The sequence below is a fragment of the Somniosus microcephalus genome, chromosome 26 (genome assembly GCF_052327205.1).
Source record: "Somniosus microcephalus isolate GS21.2 chromosome 26, FLI_Smic_1.0, whole genome shotgun sequence".
Taxonomy (NCBI): Eukaryota; Metazoa; Chordata; class Chondrichthyes; order Squaliformes; family Somniosidae; genus Somniosus; species Somniosus microcephalus.
In genome coordinates, this window is record NC_141012.1 from 14,159,215 (window position 1) to 14,179,115 (window position 19,901).

At 47.0% G+C, this 19,901-nt stretch overlaps 1 protein-coding gene across 4 annotated transcripts in view; it reads left to right on the forward strand.

Annotated features, from left to right (window-relative positions):
- Window positions 1–11,453: 11,453 nt before the first annotated feature.
- Window positions 11,454–19,901, forward strand: part of sidt2 (SID1 transmembrane family, member 2) — a 108,914-nt gene continuing 100,466 nt past the window's right edge. For 3 of the 4 annotated variants that reach the window (XM_085967862.1, XM_085967864.1, XM_085967863.1), the window contains exon 1: window positions 11,462–12,293. In XM_085967862.1, the coding sequence (XP_085823988.1) occupies window positions 12,066–12,293 (228 nt within the window). In that variant the 5' untranslated portion in view covers window positions 11,462–12,065. Of the gene's footprint in view, window positions 12,294–19,901 lie in introns of all 4 variants that reach the window. The other variant, XM_085967861.1, reaches the window with a different exon arrangement.

A 19,901-nucleotide genomic window follows, 5' to 3' on the forward strand; every position in this document is an offset into this window, starting at 1 on the left:
CTTTGCATTTTTTTTGGTACAAAACTTCAGTTTGCAGTAAAGAAAGACTTGCATTTATATAGCGCCTTTCATGACCTCAGGACGTCCCAAAGCGCTTTACAACCAATGAAGTACTTTTGCAGTGTAGTCACTGTTTTAATGTAGGAAACGCGGCAGCCAAGTTGCGCAACTTGAGCAAGCTCCCACAAACCTCAACGTGATAATGACCAGATAATCTGTTTTTAGTGATGTTGATTGAGGGATAAATAGTGGCCAGGACACTGGGGATAACTCCCCCCTGCTCTTTTTTAGTGCCATGGGATCTTTTATGGCCGCCTGAGAGAGCAGACGGGGCCTCGGTTTAACATCTCATCCGAAAGACGGCACCTCCAACACTGCAGCACTCCCTCAGCACTCCACTGGGAGTGTCAGCCTAGATTTTTGCACTCAAGTCTCAGGAGTGGAACTTGAACTCACAACCTTCTGACTCCGAAGTGAGAGTGCTACTCACTGAGCCACAGCTGATACTTTCTTCCTTCTCCGCATTTATGCAGTGATGCTGAATAATGTTGTATTGAGCTCAACACCATCTACGTTCAATACCGTACAATTGCCGGGAGAACCACAATGCTTCATTAACATACACCGTTAAAATGTATGCAAGTGCTGAGCCTTGTTAAAGGAGCTTCTGTTTTGAGACTTTAAGGTCACCTAATTGAAGTGTTCCAAGGTAATAAAGGGAACTGACAAAATTAATTCAGGCAGCTCGTTCACTAGAAATAAAAACAGAAAATGCTGGAAACAGCAGGTCAGACAACAATACAAAAATAAAATACTACAGATGCTGGAAATCTGAAATAAAAACAAAATGCTGGAGAAACTCAGCTGGTCGGGCAGCATCTGTGACGAGAGAAACCGAGTTAACATTTCAGGTCGATGACCTTTCGTCAGAACTGACCTGACCCGCTGAGTTTCTCCAGCATTTTCTGCTTTTATTTTATATTAGGCCAGATAACATCTGTGGAGCGAGGAACAGAGTTAACGTTTGTGTTCTGATAAGGGTCATCGACCTGAAACATTATCTCCTCTTTCCACAGATGCTGCCTGACCTGCTGAGCATTTACAGCATTTTCTGTTTTTATTTCAGATTTCCAGTATCTGCAGAAATTCGCTTTTGTTCGCCAGAATGAAGGGTTCAAATAGCAGGAGACTCGAGTTAAAAGTTTGGAGTAAAAAAAAAAGGGAAATTGGCCAAAGCCTTGCATGAAGTGTAACAACTTTTTTTTTAAAGTTCCCTGAAATCTAAAGTTTTGGTAATGCTGTCAATGTGCTGTCTCATGAGGCTCCACAGCCTCAGTTGCTGATGTTAGCCACACTGCTGTGAGGAAGGGGTGGGTGGAGGCCAAACCCTTTCCAACATGGAACTAGAAAAGGTCGTACCCAGTCCTGCTGTCGGGATTGGGAATGTGCTGCCCGTTAGGGTGGTGAATACAGATCCAATAGTAGCCTTCAAAAGGGAATTGGATAAATACTTGAAGGAGCAAAAATTGCAGGGATATGGGGAAAGAGCGGGGGAGTGGGACGGACTGGATTGCTCTTCGAAAGAGCCAGCGCAGACTCGATGGGCCGAATGGCCTCCTTCTGTGCATTACTATTCAATGATTCTACAACCCCAACCCTTGCCCTGGTTCCCCCATCCCTCCCTGGTATCACATGACTAGTCTCAGAATAACAGGCAACTTGTTCACTAGAAATAAAAACAGGAAGTGCTGGAAACACTCAGTAGATCAGACAGCATCTGTGGGGCGAGGAACATTTGAGCTGTGATGAAAGGTGGAGAACTAGGAGCAGGTCTCCGGACATTTTAACCTGGCGAATAGCCAAGGGACTAAAAATAAATGAAACTTACACTTTTCCCCCAGCCCATCGCTACAAAATACTTTTAAAAAAAAGACGCCTTAATTGCATGAAACTTTTAAAACAAAAGTGCGGCTTCTTCGTGGCTTCATGAGTGACTGCACGACACAGAGTGCTACTGAGGCATGAAGATCAGGACGATCCCAAGTCCGAGTTAGTTACTCTCAGCCAACGTAAAGATAGAAAGATGCTACACATGGCCGCAGTGTCCTTGATGTTGATCAGAGGAAAATGGGCCAGAGTTCCTGATGCTGGCGCTATTCAGTGACCTTGAGGGGAAAGAATACACGCGTGGATAGGAAGGGACCTGGTTGTGATTGCTCCTGTACATGGTTATACAGACGTCCACACTGATCACCCACGCTCACACTTGAGGTCTTGGTGTTTGGTGCAGCACCAGAGAGCAGCTGGCAGCCAAGTTACACCGAGGGCTACTAACCTCTGGGGAAGACAGGAGTAAATGGTAAAAAATTAATCGTAGACCTTTCAGCGCAGGAGACGGACATAAGGAATAGGAGCAGGAGCAGGCCATTCGGTCCATCGCACCTGCTCCGCCATTCAATAAGATCATGGCTGATCCGATTTTGGCCTCAACTCCACTTTCCTGCCTGCTCCCCATAACCCTCGACTCCCCTGTTGCTCAAAAATCTGTCTATCTCAGCCTTGAATATATTCAATGACTCCGCCTCCACACCTCTCTCGGGTAAAGAATTCCAAAGATTCCTGACCCTCTGAGAGAAGAAATTCCTCCCCATCTCCGTTTTAAATGGGCGACCCCTTATTCTGAGGCTATGCCCCTTCATTCTAGATTCCCTGACGAGGGACATTCTTTGCATCGTGCCTGTTCTGTGTTGCTGCTAGCAGAGCTATCTACTCTTATCCTATTCACCTGGCTCGTTTCCCCATAATGATCGGCATACACTTTCTTTGGACTGGAAAACTGAGTTTTGTCACTAGCATTTGTGTGTGTTTTTTTATTCATTCTCCGGATCTGGGCATCGTTGGCAAGGCCGGCATTCATTGCCCGGAGAAGGTGGTGAACCAGTGCCGTCTACATAGCACATTGTAGCAATCGAATACAACTTAGAAGCTTGCAAAACCATTTCATAAGGCAATTAAGCATCAACCATATTGCTGTGGGTCTAGAGTCACATAAAGGCCAGTCCAGGTAAGGACTGCAGGTTTTCATGCAGTTGGGTTTTACAACAATCCGACAGCTTCATTGTCACTTTTACTGAAACCAGTTTTTTGTTTAAACTGAATTTAAATTCTCAAGCTGCTGTAGTGGAATTTGAACTCACATCTTGCTAGATCATTAGTCCAGGCCTCTGGATTACTAGTCCAGTAACATAACCACTACACTAGCTGTTCCTGCTTACACTGCAGAATGGGAACCAGTACAGATTTCATTAATACAAAAGCAAAATACTGCGGATGCTGGAAATCGGAAATAAAAACAGAAAACGCTGAAAATACGCAACAGGTCAGGCAGCATCTGTGGAGAGAGAAACAGAGTTAACATTTCAGGTCGATGACCTTTCGCCAGAACTGGTTTCAGGTCGGTGACCCAGTTCTGACGAAGGGTTATCGGCCTGAAACGTTGACTCTGTTTCTCTCTCTCTACAGATGCTGCCCTGGCCTGCTGAGTAGTTCCAGCATTTTCTGTTTAGAATTCATTAATGCCTAATGGTAAAGAAAATTTGAGGAGCTGAATTGGAGCTGTAACACCTGAGGGATTCAGACGGTATAAACATGAGATTGCAGTACAGCCTGTAACTCAGCTGTTGCTTTATATAATTGGATTGTTTTGCTACTCCAAAGTAGTTACAGTGCGACTTTCCACCACAGCCATTCTGACAACAGCAGATCATGTGACAGGGAGAGCTGAGGTACAGGAGCATTTAATGATAGAAAATTGTGGCACGGAGTCACGCCACCAAACTGCACCAAATTACAGCTGACATACATTCAGGTTACATAAATGATAAGCATTTCAAAATGAAGCAAATGCAGTGCAGTGCTGAGGGAGTGCTGCACTGTCGGAGGTGCCGTCTTTCGGATGAGACGTTAAACCGAGGCCCCGTCTGCCCTCTCGGGTGGACGTAAAAGATCCCCCGGCACGAAGAAGAGCAGGGGACTTATCCCCGGTGTCCTGGGGCCAATATTTATTCCTCAACCAACATCACAAAAACAGATTATCTGGTTATTATAACATTGCTGTTTGTGGGAGCTTGCTGTGCGCAAATTGGCTGCCGCGTTTCCTACATTACAACAGTGACTACAATATGTATCAAGGAACTTTCATCTCTGTAGACAGCCTATCTGAAACTGGGAGCTTAGCGTGAGGATTTGCAGTTGAGAAGCTATGCTCCATGGTTTAGCACATCAATACATACTCAACCAGAAGGAACCATGTGGATTATCAGGAGGCCATTTAGCCATCACCTAACCACATCTCAATCTCAAAAGTGCTTGACATGTTAAAAATCATGAGGTACGGTCATTTTGTAATGCATGATGGCTGCCGCTAGGCTGGCAGATTCATAAGGAGCTCTGGCGCTCGTCACTTCTATCCATGGCAATCTCCTGCCATCCTTTGCCCTTTCTTTCCCAAATCTCCTCGCTTCCACTGTTCTAGTTCCCCTGGCTCCATCAGTTGGTGCATTTTAGCCCTAACAACAAGTTTAACTATAAGTTATCTGCTTTAAACCTCCAAATACCCAGCTCAGCAGCAAAACTGCCAAATACCCATCCCCCACCCCTGCTCTCTGCTGCTCAAATTTGGTTTCCAAATTCCTGGACTTCTCAGGACATCAACACTACATTTCTGCATCGGACTACACTGGATTACACCACTACGTTTCTGCATTGGACTACACTGGATTATGTTAGATCCGTGATTCTGAGAGTATGATGTTTTTCAATAACCACACAGATGCTGCAACTTAACAATCAACAGGTATTTACTGGAGTAGGGTAGTCTCAAGACTGGGGTACAGAGGCATGCTCAAGGCTTATATACAGGTGTGGTCACTGCCGGTACTACAGTATACAGGAGCTGTAAAAGTAGTTCTCTCTTAAAGGTACATACACTACAATTCCTCCCCTTTTAGATTAGTAGTACCCATATTCAAATAACAATTAACACTTTAACATGTACATTAAACAACAATAGTCCATTTATAGATTCAGTCTTTGGGGCGGCTTCCTGATCCTTTCAGGATAGCGCCTTTCCTGAGGTTCTTGTTCTTGGTGCGGAGGCGATTCTGGCCCCTTTTCGTCGGTTAGTTCATCGGTTTCCACTGCTACTGGTTCGGAGGTAGATGCTACCGGTATGTCGGGTTCATCCCCAGGTACGCGAGACATGGGGTTGACTCGTTCCTGTGACGCTAAGATCTGATTGACGTGGCGTCTCACAATGTTCCCCCCGACATCCACTGTGTACATTAATGGCCCCTGCCTTGTGCATATCGTTCCGGGTTGCCATTTCTCTGTTCGGTAGTCACGGGCCAAGACTGGTTGTCCTACGTTGAAGCTCCTTGTCGGCTTCTCGTTGATGTGCTGGAATTGTTTATCCTCAACATTTCTTCGCACATTTGGTCTGAGCAAGTCCAAACGAGATCTCAACCTTCGGTTAAAGAACATCATGGCCGGGGTCTGGATGGTAACTGCATGTGTCGCGTTTCGGTAGGCTAATAAGAAATTGTCCACCTTATGCTGTAGTGGAATTTCATCATCGCACATGGCCTTTATCACCTTCTTAAAGGTTTGTACGAACCTCTCAGCCAATCCATTTGTGGCTGGATGATATGGGGCGGATGTGTAATGCCTTACCCCATTCCTTCTCATAAATTTTCGAAACTCTTTGGACACAAACTGTGGTCCATTATCAGAGCAAATCTGCTCTGGCAAGCCGTTCCTGGCAAATATGGTCCGTAGGACTGCAATCATTTTCTCGGTAGTGGTTGAGGACATTTTTATTACCTCAGGCCATTTCGAATGAGCATCCACTGCTATTAAGAACATGGAGTCCATGAATGGACCAGCGAAATCAATATGCACCCGTTGCCATGGAGAGGAGGGCCACTCCCATGGGTGTAGAGGGGCATGTGGTGGTGCATTTTGGACCTTCTGGCATCCTGAGCAGCTCTTGGTTAGGTCTTCGATTTGTTGATCGATTCCCGGCCACCACACATAAGCCCTAGCAAGGCTTTTCATTTTCACTCCCCCCAGATGACCTTCATGAAGCTCATTTAGCACTCTCTCCCTTAACTTGGGTGGAATCACCACTCTGGATCCACACATCACTGTCCCCTGGCATACTGACAGCTGTTCTCTTCTGGATGAGAATGCTGGCAACAGTGAGTCGCCATGTGTTGGCCATCCCCTCACCGTCAAATCATATACCCGAGACAGCGTCGGATCATTGCGGGTCTCCTTCTCTATATCCGCGTTCGCTACTGGCAATCGTTCAATTATTGACGAATCAAATATCTCGATAGGGTCCACTGCTGGTGCTTCCTCCACAGTAGGCAGTGGCAGGCGCGATAGCCCATCAGCGTTTCCATGCTGTTTCGTGCCTTTATATTCTATTTCATATTGATTCGCCCCTAGAAACAGGGACCATCTTTGTAACCGTTGTGCCGTCATCACTGGAACGCCCTTCTTAGGATTAAAGATGGAGACAAGTGGTTGGTGGTCAGTCAGCAAGGTGAACTTCTGCCCATGCAGATAGTGGTTGAATTTTTTTACTCCCCATACTAGGCTGAGGGCCTCCCTGTCAATCTGGGCGTAGTTGCGCTCAGCTGAGGCTAGTGACCGAGACGCAAAGGCTACTGGCCTCTCCAACCCGTCTGGGAATTTGTGTGACAGCACCGCTCCAATACCATAGGGTGGTGCATCACATGCCAAACGAATTGGTAGTGCTGGGTTGAAATGGGCCAACGCCTCTTTTGATGTGATCAATTCTTTACACTTCTGGAAAGCTCGTCTACGTTCGTCATTCCACTTCCATGGTACCCCTGTTTGCAGTAGGGTGTTCAGTGGGTGTAATACCGTGGACAAATTTGGTAAGAACTTATGGTAGTAGTTTACCAGCCCGAGGAACGACCTCAGTTGTGACACATTTTCCGGTGCTGGAGCCTTGACTACTGCCTCAATCTTTTCAGGGGACTTATGTAACCCCTCTTCATCGATGACGTGGCCACAATACGAGATCTGCTTCTGGAAAAACTCGCACTTGTGGCGATTAGCTCGTAGCCCATATTCCTTTAATCTGGTGAGCACCTTCTCCAAGTTGGCGAGGTGATCACTGTCATTTTTGCCTGTGACCAGGATGTCGTCCAAATAACACTGGGTCCCTGGAATCCCTTGCAGGACTTGATCCATCACCCTTTGCCAAATAGCCGGAGCCGATGCTACCCCGAACACCAGCCGGTTGTATTGATAAAGACCTTTATGAGTGTTAATCGTAAGGTATTGTTTCGAGGCTTCTTCTACCTCCATTTGCAAGTACGCCTGGGCTAGATCAATTTTGGTGAAGCGTTTACCTCCAGATAGCAAGGCGAAAATATCCTCAATTCGTGGAAGCAGATATTGTACCATGTGAAGGACTGGGTTCACCGTCACCTTAAAATCCCCACAGATGCGGACCTTCTTTGGTTCCCCAGGCATATTACTCAATGACCTCTTCATTACAGGAACGATGGGTGTAGCCCACTCGCTCCAGTCCACTTTGGACTGTACTCCTGAACGTTCCAACCCTTCCAGCTCTGCTTCGACAGCTGGTCTGATCGCATAAGGCACTGGTCTGGCCGTAAGAAACTTTGGGCTTGCCTTTTCCTCTCTTTTAATCATTGCTGTTATGCCTTTTAGTGTTCCGAGTCCCTCCTGGAACACTTCTTTTGCGTCAGTTAGCATTTTTGACAGTCGTCCAGGTGTGACGTCGTCATCCTTTTTGGCCTCAACCTTCAGTGCCTGTATGGAATGCCAATCTAATTGTATCTTCCGGATCCATTCACGTCCTAGCAGTGGTGGTCCTCCATCTGGCAATACATATATATCCATTTTAGGTATTTCCTGGCCTTCATATATCACTTTCACTCTTATTTTTCCTTTGGGGTAGACTTTTTGCCCCGCGTACGTCTTCAAGACAATCTCTGTAGCTTTCAAGGGTATGTGTGAAAATAGCCGCTTGTAGTCCCTTTGGTTTATGACTGTTAGGGCTGATCCTGTGTCCAATTCCATTTTCACTTGGACTCCGTCTATCTTGAGTGTAACCCAGATAGTCTGGTGATCCTCCATTTTGGTTACCTTATGTAGTTTCAGACAACCCAGCTCCTTGCTTCCGGAGTCTGTGTCACTTTTCTGTTCGTCTGAACTACTGTCCATCACCTGGTGTACCTTTTTGTACTTCTCCTGTGGAGATTTCTTACTGTTGGTTTTCTTCCCAGACCTGCAGACTCTTGCTATGTGTCCTGCTTTTCCACACTGTCTGCACACTTGGTCCTTGAACCAACAATCCTTCTGGTCATGTGTTGTTCTGCCGCAGCGATAGCACTTCCCTGTTCCATAGGACATTTCATTGGTGCCATATTCTTGCGGTCTCCGTTGTATCTCTGCAGCGCCCCTTGCGGCTGCTTTGTGTGATACTGCCATACTGAAAGCCTTGTCCAGCGTAAGATCCTTTTCTGATAGAAGCCGTTTCTGGGTTCCTTCACTTTGCAGCCCACACACAAACTTGTCCCTTAACATATCTGCCAGTCCCGCTCCAAACTGGCAGTGTTTTGATAGCTTACGCAGTTCCGTTAGGTACTCAGCATTGCTTTCATCTTTGTGTTGGGTCCTTTTATGGAACTTAAATCGTTCTGATATCAGCAGCGGTGTGGGGTTTAAGTGGTCCTGAAGGATTTCTACTATGCTTTCGAAATTCTTGTTCACAGGCTTCTCTGGGGTTATTAGGTTTCGCAGTAACCCATAAGTTTTTGCACCCATGGAATTTAACAAAACCAGTGCTTTCCTAGCATCTGGCACTTCATTCGCCCTGCAGTACACCTCAATACGTTCCACATATGTCGCCCAATCTTCGACTTCATTGTCGAACGTAGAGATACTGCCACTCTTCGGCATCCCTGGGTGTGATTTAACTGTCAAAAATGGCGTCTCCCGCGCTTCCCCTTCTTCTCCCCGGCACAAAATGGCGTCTCCCGCGCTTTCCTTCCTTCCCGCGCTCGCCCTTCTTCGCCGCTGCGGCTTCTAAAAATAGCGTCTCCTGCGCTCTTCCTTCTTCTCCGCGGCTCAATGGCGTCTCCCGCGCTCTCCCTTCTTCTCCCCGCGGACACTGTTCAGCCCTTGAGCCCTGGCTGTGCTCTGCGCGTTCTTCTTTTTTTTGTGCGCCTTTCCCGTTTCCGCCGCTTGGTCCTGAACCCGGCTGTTGCTTTACCCTCTCTCTCTCCATTTTGTTTTTCCTCGACGCCGCTCAGTTTTCAACCCCCGGCTGCGCCCTGTGCGCTTCACCCTCTGTCTTACCCCATCAACGCTGCTCGGCTTGCTCTCCGCCGTCGGTCGGCTCCAGCCGCCGCTGTCTGGGAAGGGTCTGCGCTGTACCTGTCGTCAGTCTATTGCTGATCGTCGTGGCTGGGGAACCAAGCCCGGCTCTCCACAGCCTCCCCTGCGATGTTCACTCTCTGCCGGACGACTGGGCGGTTGCTCGTGGTCGACGCCTGTGTTTCTGGTCTCGACTATCTTCCACCGCCCTCCCGGAGCGAATCCTCGAAGGGAAATGCAGAGTTGCAGGTAGATTCGAATCGACACTCGTTGCCACTGTTAGATCCGTGATTCTGAGAGTATGATGTTTTTCAATAACCACACGGATGCTGTAACTTAACAATCAACAGGTATTTACTGGAGTAGGGTAGTCTCAAGACTGGGGTACAGAGGCATGCTCAAGGCTTATATACAGGTGTGGTCACTGCCGGTACTACAGTATACAGGAGCTGTAAAAGTAGTTCTTTCTTAAAGGTACATACACTACAGATTACACCACTACGTTTCTGCATCGGACTACACTGGATTACACCGTAAAACTCATTTGCTGTGTCAAAAATTTGCTGTTAAAAAATTATCTTCCCCACTGTAACTGTTTCGCTGCTGAGCTGGATGACTCGTTTGACAGGTTTTATGCTAGTTGCTGTTGTTTCTACCTCACCACCCCTTCTCTCGACCCCTCCACGGTCTCTAGGTTGACACACTGCTTGTCCGACATCCAGTCCTGGATAAGCAGAATTTTTCTCCAATTAAGTATTGGGAAGACCGAAGCCACTGTCTTCGTGCCCCGCTGCAAACTCCGCTTGTGGTGGGGCCCGAGAGGGAGAGAGGCGGAGAGGTTTAGGGAGGGAATTTCAGAGCTTAGGGCCCGGGCAGCTGAAGGCACGGCCTCTACTGGTGGAGCGTTTAAAATCGGGGATGCTCAAGAAGCCAGAATTAAAGGAGTGCAGATATCTCGGAGGGTTGAGGGGCTGGAGGTGGTTAGAGAGATAGGGAGCAGCAAAGCCATTGAGGGATTTGAAAACAAGGTTGAGAATTTTAAAATTGAGGTGTTGCTTAACCGGGAGCCAATGTAGGTCAGTGAGCACAGGGGTGATGGGTGAACGGGACAGTGCGAGTTAGGACACGGACAGCAGAGTTTTGGATGGGCTCAAGTTTATGGAGGGTGGAAGATGGGCGGCCAGCCAGGAGTGCGTTGGGACAGACAAGTCTACAGGTAACAAAGGCATGGGTGAGGGTTTCAGCAGCAGATGAGCTGAGGCAGGGGTGGAGTCGGGCCTTCTGCTGTTCCTCTGCCTCTTGGTATCTGTGTTCTGATTTTTAAAGCCTTTCTTACAGCCTCCATTGAGATCAAAAGGTTTCCAATACCAAGGTGCAAAATATTCTCTGAATAACCATGTAACATCTACTCTATTATGGACTCTACCCCACTTATTTAATCTCCTGAGAGAATGTTTTGAAAAATTGCCCTCTGGCCCACATAGATAGTCAATTAAATCTCTGTGATTCAATCCTGTGGCTATTGCTTTCCACAGATGACTGGCAACACCAGTGTCGACTTTATATTCTGAAAGACTGCAAATCGTAAGAACATAAGAATTAGGAGCAGGAGTAGGACGTACGACCCCTCGAGCCTGCTCCGCCATTCAATAAGATCATGGCTGATCTTCGACCTCAACTCCACTTTCCCGCCCGATCCCCATTCGTAAAAAGGGGCGAGTGAATGTTAAAATAGGTTTGAGGAAGGGATTGATCTATTGTACATGGAGAAACCCACATATCCCACTTTGTTTTTACTTCATAATTGATAATTATTCTAGAATTCTTTTTAGATTAAAAATCTAAGTGTGTAAAATTAACCATATAGCAACTTTTCTGATGTAAAAATTCGAACATTTTTCCAGGGGAACATCCTCCTTTTATCACAAAAAATAAAACCCCACCTGAATGTCTGCCCTGGGAGTAAGCTGGGTGCAAAAAATTAAAATTGCCCATAAACTCCTGCAAAAAAGTTGCCTTGCTGCAAATGAATCAATGAAGAGAAGAAGGAGGGGGGAAAGGCCCATTTCTACTGATGGTTGGAACTGAGCAAGGAGGGCAGGCTGGCTGAGGGGTGACGTCAAGCCATCCCAGTCGGTATTTATTTACAGAGAGCCGCTTGTTGCTGCAGCTCAGAGATCCGGCTTGTGATCAACAAGACTCCATTTGTACAGAGAGGGAGAGAGACCGCCAGTGAAGAAGCTGCAGTGAGGAGAGAAGGAGAGAGAGAGAGAGAGAGGGGGAGATAAGAAAAGAAGCGAGCAAGGCTGCAATTGACAAGGCAAAAGATGAAACTGAATAGGATTGATTCACTTCCTGGTTAGAACGCGAGCACCATTGTCTCTGATCAGAGCCTGGCCGCGATTGGAGCAGGATAAAATGTTACATTCTTCAGCCGGTGTAGCAGACTTCAAAGGCACCCGCTGGCAACATCAATGCAATTTGTTTCACTTAACCCAGGATTTTTACCACTCCTGATGTTTGATGACAGCCCGGAAGGTTAGGAAATCGCTCTCTTGCGTGCAGACTGGGGAGAGGGGTGAAACTGCAGCAAACACAACACAAATCCAAGTGCTCTGTTTGCAATGCCTTCGACATCGGAAGGCAGGACCGTGCGGCGGATCTGGTCACACTGGACGTTTTTAATGAATGTCTTTCTCCTGGGCTCCTTCGTGCCTTTGGATAATGGAAAGGGAGCTTCGGGCCAAGATATTATCCAAGTGAAAGGTGCATTCGACGATGTGTATCTCGTGGTTGTCAATAACAACGTCCAGAATATATTCGCTTTCAATCACACCGTTTCAAGGAACAAGGTAAAAAAAAACATTTTTTTAAACTATGAATGTTTAAGTTATTGCAATTGCTAATGTCATTTGTAAGAAAGTTTGTGCAACCCCATCCCCCCCACAGGTTGGGTGAAGTCACAAGGCGTGAACCGATGTTACATTGTGACAGTGAGAGCAATGGGGCAGGAAGCAGCTGGAGGGCCAGGTCCCTGCACACACACTGACAACCCGGATCCTGCACAGTCCCGACCCAGTCAGCTACAGAGCATTGCAAAACAATTCCACTGCAGCTATCTCATGATGTTGATTTTCTCATAGTTTTACTTTTTTGGGGGGAGGGGGGAAAGTGCTGTTCAAACAGCCCCACTGAAAATATTCAGGCCCTCCAAATGTTTGAAATATTAAATCAAAACTGCACTATTGCTGTGTTTGGAAGTGCTTGCGAGGGTTATAATTTTGATATGTTGCATGTGGGCCCTGCTAATTTCCTAATGTAACCTCTTACTTGAGCAGAAAAATCTAGGCTGACACTCCCAGTGCAGTGCTGAGGGAGCGCTGCACTGTCAGAGACGCCGTCTTTTGGATGAGACGTTAAACCGAGGCCTCATCTGCCCTCTCAGGTGGACGTGAAAGATCCCATAGCACTATTTCGAAGAAGAGCAGGGGAGTTATCCCCGGTGTCCTGGCCAATATTTATCCCTCAATCAACATCACAAAAACAGATTATCTGGTCATGATCACTATGGTGTTTGTGGGAGCTTGCTTTGCGCAAATTAGCTGCTGCGTTTCCTATATCACAACAGTGACTACACTTCAAAAGTACTTTGTTGGCTGTAAAGCGCTTTGGGACGTCCTGAGGTCGTGAACGGCGCTATAGAAATGAAAGTCTTTCTTAGGGTGCCACTTTCATGTCAATGTAAAGTGGTTGTGTAAGTGCCCAGTGCATCTGATGTGAAAGCAGCCATGTAACTTAGGAGACCAGTGAGCGCACTGAAGCCATGAGATGAGAGACTCCTTTCCAGGAGGCTGCTCTCACACCGGGCAGTATAACTCCAACCTTGACCACACCTGGAGGCTCCTCTGCATTCGCACCCAGAGACACCTGTACAACTTGGGCGCAAACCAATTACGCGGCTTAAAAGATTGCGGAATTTTTGGGGGCAAGTGAGTTACGTGTATAACCACAGTATGCCCAAGTCTCCTGGTTCTTTTATGCCGTCCATCAAACCTTCCGGCCGAATGAATCTCTGCCCACAAAACTGGTCACGCCCCCTACTCTCAAATGCGAGTATCTCCCAATTGCACTTGTTTGAGGATCCCAACAATTCGACCAGATTTTATGGGGCAGCGGAAACAAAGTCATTTTCCAGGTCTTTTAATTGCAATTTGTTGAGTTTAAAAAAAAAATTATCCTCACTGAGACTTGCTCTGTATTATCTGTTTCTTTGAGTGCAATTTTATGGCAAAGGATAATTCACATGAAAAATTGCAAAGCTTCCCGATTGCAGGTCCTTAAACATGCTGCGCCTGATGTGCATGAATGATGATGGTGAAATGAGTTGAAACTTTTAATTTTAAGACGCAAAGGAATAGACTGGTGTGGGTTACCTCTTTGACCACTTGTTTGGTCACCTGTCCTAATATCTCCTTATGTGGCTCGGTGTCAAATTGTGTTTGATAATGGTCCTGTGTAGCACCTTGGGATGTTTTACTACGTAAAGGAGCTATATAAATACAAGTTGTTGTTGTTGTTGTGCGCTTACTTGGGCCCCGATTGTTTACTCTGATTTTCGCCCATTTGGGCATATTCTAATGTGATTGGGCGTTGAGTTGGGTGTAACTTGACATCGGCATAATTGGCGCATCTTTAGCCACAGTTTCGGGTGCAACTTCTGGGCTGCAGCCAAGGAGGAAACTCCAGGCCCTGGTGTTTGGCCACTTTGTGAACAGTATAAACAGGGTTTACATCCCGCTCACCGAGCATTGTAAAGTGATTCGTTACTGACTCGACGAATCTGCCAGGACACAGTGCAGAATAAAGCGGTTATGTCATACAGGGCTGGGAATTCAAAGGAAATGAGGCAAGAGAACAGTTCAAGAGGTAAAAGGGGTGAATCTTGGGAATCTGAACTAAAAGTAGTAAATGCTGGAAGTGCACGGCAGGTTGATCAGTATCTGAAAAAAGAAAGGCAGGCTAGCCAAGGCTATTCGGGGACAAGACGAGTGGATGGAGTTAGGATATAGATCAGCCCTGATCTCACTGAATGCAGGAACAGGCTCGAGGGGCTGAATGGCCTCCTCCTGCTCCTATGTTATGATCACTTCGTGTGCATCAAAACACATTGGCACATTATCTGTTGACCATCTCCTCCCCCTTCCTGCCAAGCATTGATGCAAGTAAAGGGAGGCTTGAGGGAGATGGGAAGAGTTCATTAGAGTGGCACTGGCTCGTACAGAGTATAAACACCAGCATAGACCAGGTGGGTCGAACAGCCTATTTTTGTGCTGTAGATTCTATGTAATTATGTGATTCCATGTAACACCCTTACTTTGAACCCTGGTGATGGAAGTGCTCTAGGTGTACGGTAGCGTAGTGGTTATGTTACTGGTGATAGTAATCCAGAGGCCTGGACTAATGATCCAGAGAACAAGTGGGTTCAAATTCCATTATGGCAGCTGGGGAATTTAAATTCATGGTGACCATGAAATTACCGAATTGTCGTAAAAACCCATCTGGTTCACGAATGTCCTTTTTAGGGAAGGAAATCTACTGCCCTTTACCCTGTGACTCCAGACCCACAGCAATGTGGTTGATTCTTAACTGCCCTCTGAAATGACCCAGCAAACGGCTCACCACCACCTTCTCGAGGGCAATTAGGGATGGGCAATAAATGCTGGCCTTGCCAGCGACGCCCACATCACGCGAATGAATTTTATGGAAAGGGGGCTCGCCACTTTCAGGTTCAGCTAATCTGAGTTCACTTTGCTTCCTGAACAGAGACATGATGAGAAGATTAAAAATGTGAACAAGGCTTCATATAACCAGAATATTCCAAAATACAAACCCAGACACCAAGTCCTGTGATTTTAAAAATAGATGCCCTGTTTTTCCCCACTTAGTTTTGAATTATAGAATGATACAGCACAGAAGGAGGCCATTCGGCCCATTGTGCCAGTGCCGGCTCTTTGGTAGAGCTATCCAATTCATTCCATTCCCCCCTGCTCTTTCCCCATAGCCCTGTAATTTTTTTCTCCTTCAAGTATTTATCCAATTCTCTTTTAAAAGTTACTATTGAATCTGCTTCTATCACCCTTTCAGGCAGCGCATTCCAGACATGATGTGGAGACATTAGTCCCGCTAAATAAAATCACTTTCTCAGAAATTGCACGTTTCAAAGTCCGCTTTGTTAGTAGGTCGTTAATTATGGTAAAAAGGGAATAATCCTCCTATTTTTCATTTAAAAAAAGGAATAAATCCCTACCCGTACATGTCAATGGACATTGCCTAGAGACAGTCAGTGGGCCAATCACCTGCACCCTAGTATCATACACACTGGATTGGCCCCTCTCATTGTTGGCACTCATTGTTCCGCTCAATTGATTTGCAAACCCTGTTCAATTAAATCGTTGCCTCTCTCCAAATTCCTGTTCCTCCCTATGGTTACTGCCTTAATCCTTGGTGAGCTGCCCTTCCAGTAAAAAATAAACTTAAACTGTGAATTAAGAAATATTTTCCCCCCTTTGTGAGTCACTAAATTTGGGAATTGAAGATTTAATGGAATTTTTTTTCTTAAAAGTTGAAATTAAAATCTTGCATTTTGAAAGTTGCATTTGATACTTAAGGGGATAATCGAGGCAAGTGTGCCAAACTGGTTGAAGTGGAGGGTCACAGTTTCACAAAGCAAGTAGAATATATTTTAATCTCTCAAAGGGTGGTGATGGCAGCTCTCGAGTGGAGAACAGAGAGTCCCAAGTTTCTTTTCCATGAGCCGCTTTGGCACATATCATGGCCACATATAAAGTTTAACTACGTGTTCCCATTAATTTGCATATAACTCAATCTGTAGTACTAACGGACCTTGGTGCCTAATTAGGATTTATAAACATCCAGGCCCACAACATTCAAACGGGGCAAGCCATCGAGTAAGAAGTATACTTGTCAGGGCCATATATGTGCTGTGGTATCCCTTTGACTGCAACATATTACACCTTCAAACTGCAGTATAATACACCCTGAAACTGCAATATAATACACCCTGAAACTGCAATATAATGCACCCTGAAACTGCAATATAATGCACCCTGAAACTGCAATATAATACACACTGAAACTGCAATATAATGCACCCTGAAACTGCAATATAATACACACTGAAACTGCAATATAATGCACCCTGAAATTGCAATATAATGCACCCTGAAACAGCAATATAATGCACCCTGAAATTGCAATATAATGCACCCTGAAACAGCAATATAATGCACCCTGAAATTGCAATATAATGCACCCTGAAACAGCAATATAATGCACCCTGAAATTGCAATATAATGCACCCTGAAACTGCAATATAATACACACTGAAACTGCAATATAATGCACCCTGAAATTGCAATATAATGCACCCTGAAACTGCAATATAATGCACCCTGAAATTGCAATATAATGCACCCTGAAACTGCAATATAATGCACCCTGAAACTGCAATATAATGCACCCTGAAATTGCAATATAATGCACCCTGAAATTGCAATATAATGCACCCTGAAACTGCAATATAATACACCCTGAAAAAGCAATATAATGCACCCTGAAATTGCAATATAATGCACCCTGAAACTGCAATATAATGCACCCTGAAACTGCAATATAATACACCCTGAAACAGCAATATAATGCACCCTGAAATTGCAATATAATGCACCCTGAAATTGCAATATAATGCACCCTGAAACTGCAATATAATACACCCTGAAACAGCAATATAATACACCCTGAAACAGCAATATAATACACCCTGAAACTGCAATATAATACACACTGAAACTGCAATATAATGCACCCTGAAACTGCAACATAATACACCCTGAAACTGCAATATAATACACACTGAAACTGCAATATAATGCACCCTGAAACTGCAATATAATGCACCCTGAAACTGCAATATAATGCACCCTGAAATTGCAGTTTTGATGTACTGTAAAACCACAGTTCAATGCAACTTAAAACCTTGCATATCAGGTGCCTTGACGTACATTCTTTATTTGTTTAAATGTAAACTTTTGTCTTTTTGAAGACGGAATTACATTATATTTGAATATAAAACCATTTGGGCTGAGAACTACGAGGATCTTTGCATAACTCCATGCTAATGATCTAAAAAAAAATGCAAATGACTTGGAAAATATACTTGTGAAATTCTGGGTGATTTAGTCAGCTGGTTTGTGGAGGTATTGATCGAATCTTGCTGCTGGCCCGTGAATCTTCTCTTATATATCTGACTAGCTGGAGTACCCGGCGTTGCCGAGGGAACTGAAGAACCCTCTGCCATGTTTATAAAACTGTTTATAAAACTGTTGGGATTGAAGAACTCTTCCTAAGCACCCAGGAGGTGGTTCTTAACTTCGTTTTTTGTTAATGGGGATCGCCAGTAGCCATATACTCCAGGTTTTACAGTTTTGGGTATGTCTCGCCTGGTGAACAGCTTGCTGTGCCTGAGTCTGGTCAGGAGTCTATGGCTTGGGTATGTCTCGCCTGGTCAACAGCTTGCCGTGCCTGAGTCTGGTCAGGAGTCTCTGACTCCCCCCCTCCCTCTCCCTCCCCCTCCCTCCCTCATCCTCTCTCCCTCCCTCTCCCTCCACCTCTCTCTCCCTCCCCTTCACTCTCTCCCTCCCTCCCCCCTCTCTCCTCCTCCCATCTCTCTCCCTCCCCGCGCTCCTTCCCTCCCTCCCTCTCCCACCCCCTCACTCTTTCCCTCCCTCCCCCTCTCCCTCCCCCTCTCTCTCCCTCCCCCTCTCTCTCCCTCCCCCCCTCTCCCTGCCCCTCTCTCTCTCCCCTCTCTCCCCTCTCTCTCTCTCCCCGCTCTCTCTCCCTCCCTCTCTCTCCCTCCCTCTCTCTCCCTCCCTCCCCTCTCCCTCTCTCTCCATCTCCCCCTCTCCTCTCCCTCTCTCCCTCCATCCCCCTCTCTCCCTCCCCCTGTCTCTCCCTCCTTTCCTCTCTCTCCCTCCCTCCCCTCTCCCTCTCTCCCCCTCCCTCCCCCTCTCCTCTCCCTCCCTCCCCCTCTCTCTCCCTCCCCCTGTCTCTCCCTCCCCCTCCCTCCCCTGCCTAACAATCTATCTCTTCCAATTGTGCCTTCAGTGTCCTTGCCCGCTGTATCCTGTCCTTGCTGCCCATCCTGCCCCGGTCGAGAGAAGTGCCAGATGAATGCAAGTTGCCGCCGAGGAGGAGGGTAGTATTGGCGTCGAGCAGGTTGACGGGCAGCTGCAGGGCAGAACGAAATAGATGGAGAAAGGAACCGTTCACAGTAACTCCAAGTGTGGTTAGGAGAGAGAGAGAGAGCAGGGGGGAGGGAGGGAAGGAGAGAGAGAGGGAAGGAGAGAGAGGGGGAAGGAGAGAGAGAGAGAGGGGGAAGGGGAAGGAGAGAGAGAGAGAGGGGGAAGGAGAGAGAGAGAGAGGGGGAAGGGGAAGGAGAGAGAGAGAGGGGGGGAAGGAGAGAGAGAGAGAGAGAGAAGGGGAAGGAGAGAGAGAGAGAGGGGGGAAGGAGAGAGAGAGAGAGAGGGGGAAGGGGAGAGAGAGAGGGGGAAAGAGAGAGAGAGAGGGGGAAGGAGAGAGAGAGAGAGAGAGAGAGGGGGAAGGAGAGAGAGAGAGGGGGAAGGAGAGAGAGAGAGAGGGGGAAGGAGAGAGAGAGGGGGAAGGAGAGAGAGAGAGAGAGAGGGGAAGGAGAGAGAGAGAGAGAGAGAGGGGGAAGGAGAGAGAGAGAGAGAGGGGGAAGGGGAGAGAGAGAGAGGGGGGAAGGAGAGAGAGAGAGGGGGAAGGAGAGAGAGAGAGAGAGGGAAGGAGAGAGAGAGGGGGGAAGGAGAGAGAGAGAGGGGGGAGGAGAGAGAGAGAGAGAGAGGGGGAAGGAGAGAGAGAGAGGGGAAGGAGAGAGAGAGAGAGGGGGGAAGGAGAGAGAGAGAGGGGGTGGAGGGAGGGAAGGAGAGAGAGGGGGAAGGAGAGAGAGAGGGGGGAAAGGAGAGAGAGGGGAAGGGGAGAGAGAGAGGGGGAAGGAGAGAGAGAGAGAGAGGGGGGAAGGAGAGAGAGAGAGAGAGGGGGGAAGGAGAGAGAGTGAGGGGGAAGGAGAGAGAGGGGGAGGAGAGAGAGAGAGAGAGGGGGAAGGGAGAGAGAGAGAGGGGGAAGGGGAGGAGAGAGAGGGGGAAGGGAGAGAGAGAGAGGGGGAAGGAGAGAGAGGAGGGGGAAGGAGAGAGAGAGAGGGGAAGGAGAGAGAGGGGGAAGGAGAGAGAGGTGAGAGGGGAAGGCGAGAGAGAAAGGGGGAAGGAGAGAGAGAGAGGGGGGAAGGAGAGAGAGAGAGGGGGAGGAGAGAGAGAGAGAGAGCGGGTGGAAGGTCGAGAGAGAGAGGGGGAAGGAGAGAGAAGGAG